The sequence below is a fragment of the Nannospalax galili genome, unplaced genomic scaffold (assembly GCF_000622305.1).
Source record: "Nannospalax galili isolate Female #2095 unplaced genomic scaffold, S.galili_v1.0 scaffold632, whole genome shotgun sequence".
Taxonomy (NCBI): Eukaryota; Metazoa; Chordata; class Mammalia; order Rodentia; family Spalacidae; genus Nannospalax; species Nannospalax galili.
Genome location: NW_008332816.1, coordinates 910,065 through 914,427, shown reverse-complemented (window position 1 = coordinate 914,427; position 4,363 = coordinate 910,065). Strand labels below are relative to the sequence as shown.

Here is a 4,363-nt window from a genome sequence, read left to right as displayed (position 1 = left end):
CTGCTCACCATCCCTCCTCTCTCTAGGACAGCTCCCTGTCACACCCTCCCTCTCTGTGAAGCCAGGCCACACCGTGTCCTCAGGAGAGAATGTGACCCTGCTGTGTCAGTCATGGAGCCAGATGGACTCTTTCCTTCTGTCGAAGAAGGGGGCTGTCCATCACAAGCTGTATCAAAGATCAAAGTTCCAAGATCAACAGTATAAGGCCGAATTCTCTATGAGTGCTGTGACCTCAGCCCTCGGGGGCACCTACAGGTGCTATGGTGCTCGAAGCTCGGCCCCCTACCTGTTGTCACAGCCCAGTGCTCCTGTGGAGCTTGTGGTGTCAGGTAAGGTGTCCATCACCTCTCTGAGTTGAGGGTCTTTCACTAATCATGTCCTCTGCTAGGATGGGAGTGAGAGCCTCTGGGAGAGGTGGATTTACCCTTCAGGGAGGTACAGGTCAACATTCAGAGATACCCACTCCATCTTTTCAGTGGAATCCAGCAGGTTTCAGGTGGACAAGAGGATAACTCTAGTGAGCCACAGAGCAGACATAATTCGGTGAACAGAGACAGGCTTCCAGGGTCAGTCTCCATCCTGCACCTCTTCCTGTCCTCATCCCCTAATGCCTGTTAGACCCTGAGTATCAGTGTAACCAGGCCTACAGTGCCCTAAAAACAGGAAGTGACCCTGCTCTGTTAATTGTGGATCCTGGCAGACAACTTCCCTCTGCACAAAACAGAAGCTGTAGACGCCCTTGTGCCTCTAAGATATGAAATATAGCTCAGCACTGCTAGACAGAATTCTCCATGAGTTCTGTGACCTCAGCCTTCAGGGCGATGTACAGGATCTGAGTGTGTGTTGGTGAGGGGTGACAGCTGAGAGTGACTTCTTCCTCCTGCACTGGGCGTCCCCATCTGAACAAGGGGGACTATCAAGAACTCTGTATTGCTGATCTTTGGGGATTCCGGGATAGGACCGTCCTTGACCTACTCTAGGCTCTAGCCGTCTATGGCCAGTCCTAATTCTCTCAGTAACTGTGACTCTTGAGAACAAAATGCTCATGGCATTTTACCTGTCAGCCCAGAGTGCTATGGAAACATCAAAGATAAAATCCCACAGGTTTGGACAGGTGTGGTGGCACATACCTTTTGTCCCAACACTCAGGAGGCAGAGGCAGGCAGATCTATGTGAGTTCAAGACCAGCCTGATCTACATAGTGAGTTCCAGCCTGATCTACACAGTGAGTTCCAGGACAGCTGGGGCTACATGGAGACCTTATCTCAAAAACACCAAAAAAATTCCCACAGGTTTAGAATCCACCCCCTTTCATGGATCACACGAACACACAGATCATTCGGATCATATTCTGAGAATCACATGTACTCAGAACTCCACATGAGAGCCCTCTGTACACACACACCTTGACCCAACTTTTCTTAAGCAATTGGTGTGAAGACGGTGGAGAACAAGCTGTATCAGCTGGTCGTGTTTTCCTCACTGTACCGGACAAAGGGAAAATTCTAGGTCTGTGGGGGAGGGAAGAGCTGGGAGAATTTGGGAAGAAGCAGGAGCTCTCCCTGAGCAGGAAATGTTTCTCAGTCTGTGAGGCTGAGATGCAGCTCCTCATCCACACCTAGGAGGTCCCTGGGTCCTCTCAGAACAGGGCAGGAGGCTGCCAGATCATGCTGGGGTCTGATTGTAGGGGGGACTGTGACTCAAGGAGACACATTCCTTTAGAGAGAAGCATCCTAGGCTGTAGGTAGCAGTCTGCATGGCTCCTCCTGAGCTCACCTGGGCTCCACACTCCAGATCTGAGGCTCAGGGGAGGCTGTGCGACTGCTCACTACAATGACGTGGGGATTCCTGGGCAGCAGGTATATTTTGCAAGTCAGTTTGTTTCCAATCTGCATTTTCTGTTTAGTCTTGTGTTTTGCTGTATATTATTGTTTTTCTGTGTGTCTGTTTTCTGACAAGGTCACCCAGTAGCCCCAGCTGGCCTAGAACTGACTATAGAGACCAGGCTGACCTCAGTCTCACAGGGATTAGTCTTCATCTGTCACCGTGCCCAGCTTTGGTGCTCTCGTTTTCTGAGACTTTTCAGAAAACGCCTTGGAGGCAGAGGCTTGATATCAGTGTCCTCTTCACGGGCAAGCACTCTATTGCATGGCATTCTCTGCACTTTGGACAGTAGTGGGTCTCTGTGTTGATAACCATCTGCTGCATGGAGAAGCTTCTTTGCTGAGAGCTGAGAGAAACATTAAAGTAAGGGATGAATAGTAAGTCATTAGGAGTTGTTTTGATACTTGTTCATTTAGCATAATGATAGTAGGCTCTCCCTGCAGTCTGTGTCCTCATTAGACACGGGTTACTTGTCCTGATATCAGTGTCAGGTATGAGGTCTGTCTTATGAAGCCGACCCCAGGTCCAATCAGAGAGTATTTGGTTGCTCCCACGATATGCATGCCACTATTGCAGTAGTGGGCATGCCTTGCCCGGCCAGTTGTTGTGGAAGCCGGCATGATCTTCAGTTGGGCAAGGTGGATAATGAATGTTCTCTTCTGCATAGCACCTTCCGGCACTGTCAAAGCTAGCCAGTAGAGATGAAGCTTTGAAGTCAGTACCTGCTCGATTTCCCTTTGTGTATCCTACAACTCATTTATGTAATGCTTTCAGCAGTAGGCTCTTACTGCCGAGTTCTGGTGGGTAACCACGAGCAGGGGCAATGGCCAGCATTGTTTGAGGGTCCTATCCAATTGTTTTTCAGTCACTGCTTTCTGATTTATGGTAAAAGTCATATCAATTACAATAAGGTTGAAATTTCAGCTTTTCATTTCATAGCTTATACAGGGTATTTTCATCATATCCATCCACCACTACTCCTTTCGACTCCTCCTAGTGACCCCCACCCCTTCTTCCAGCTTAATGTCCTCTATTTTGTTGTTATCAATAAATTTCTCAGCCCTTATGTGCAGGGTGTGGGGTCATCCACTGGGATGTTTGAAACATGCCAGTGACCTTGTCCCCAGAGGAGAGTGACACCCTCTTCCCCACCAGGCATCCACTGCCCATAGCTCCCCTCCTAGGGGTGGGGCCTCAGGATTCGTCTTCAGGTCACAGCAGCTACTGTGAGTACATGTGTGCAAATGCCATGTCCTGTCCACAAGTTACATGTCACGGCACTTGTCCTGATCTACCAGTTCTTACATTCTTTCTTCACCCTCTTCCATAAGGTTCTCTGAGCCTTGGACGGAGGGAGGTTTATGTAGGTGCTCTATCCATAGTGCGCTCACAGCTACTTACACTGCACACCTTTAAATGTTTTTTTGATTTTTATTTTCATTTTATGTATATGAGTGTATTGCCTCGTGTATGTAAGCACACCCATGTCATGGAGTGTCCTCAAGCTCAGAAGAGAGTGTTACATTCCCCTGGAATTGGAGTTACAGAGGGATGTTGGATGCCAAGTGGGTGCTGGGACTCAAACTCGGGTCCTCTGCAAGAGCAGTGTTCTTAACCACTAAGCCATCGCTCCAGCCCCTAATACTGCACACGTTCAATTGTCATGCATTAATTCTCCATGTCATACACAGAGAAGGACCTCATAAAGACATTTCACACAGGTATGTCATGTGCTCTTACCATGTTCACTCCCAGTCTTCCTCTTACCCAGGCTTCCCACCATGGCCACTGCTTCCCCAGAGTCCCACTGCTGCTTCAATGATGAACATGGAATTTTGAGTGTATATAGACAGTCTAGGGCTGGAGAGACGGCTCAGGGGTTAAGTGCACTGGCTGCCCTTGCAGAAGACCCGGGTTCTATTCCCAGTACCCACATGACAGCTTGCAACCGTCCATAACGCCAGTTCCATGGGACCCGACACCCTCTTCTGTCCTCCTCCAGCATTGCATGACATGACTGCACTTACATACATACAGGCAGTGCATGCATACACCAAAGAAAAATTAAAAATAAAATTAAAAATAAAATCTAGGTCCACAGTGAGAGAGCGCACGTGGAACTGTCTTCTGAGTTTCATTGCTTTGCCTCAGTATCATCTCCAGCTGCGTCCATTTCCACCCCAGTTCTCTTCTTGTAAGGCAATATTTCTTCCTTCAAACGCATACATTGCAATTGCACATTTATTATATAAAGATGTACATATGCATCTATTATTTTTACATTGTATGTTTACCTGAATTTATGGTTATAAAAATTTGTCCTAACACTGCCAACTAGCGTGTTATTGGATGTTTGCTACTCATTGATCTCTGTACATTTGCATCACCACATACTAAAACATATATACATAGATGTGTGTTAAACAGACAAAAGCACAATGGGAACTGGCTGTGGTAGATGTAGGAGAGGCAACCCCAG

General features: G+C 47.7%; 1 protein-coding gene across 1 annotated transcript in view; it reads left to right on the top strand.

The window, feature by feature from the left end:
- The window catches only part of LOC115069390 (leukocyte immunoglobulin-like receptor subfamily B member 5), an 18,981-nt gene extending 15,188 nt beyond the window's left edge, over positions 1-3,793 (top strand). The window contains 3 exon segments of the mRNA XM_029560910.1: positions 27-329; positions 1,568-1,660; positions 1,663-3,793. Coding sequence (XP_029416770.1) covers positions 27-329; positions 1,568-1,660; positions 1,663-1,748 — 482 coding nt within the window. The 3' untranslated portion in view covers positions 1,749-3,793.
- The last annotated feature ends 570 nt before the right edge of the window (positions 3,794-4,363 follow it).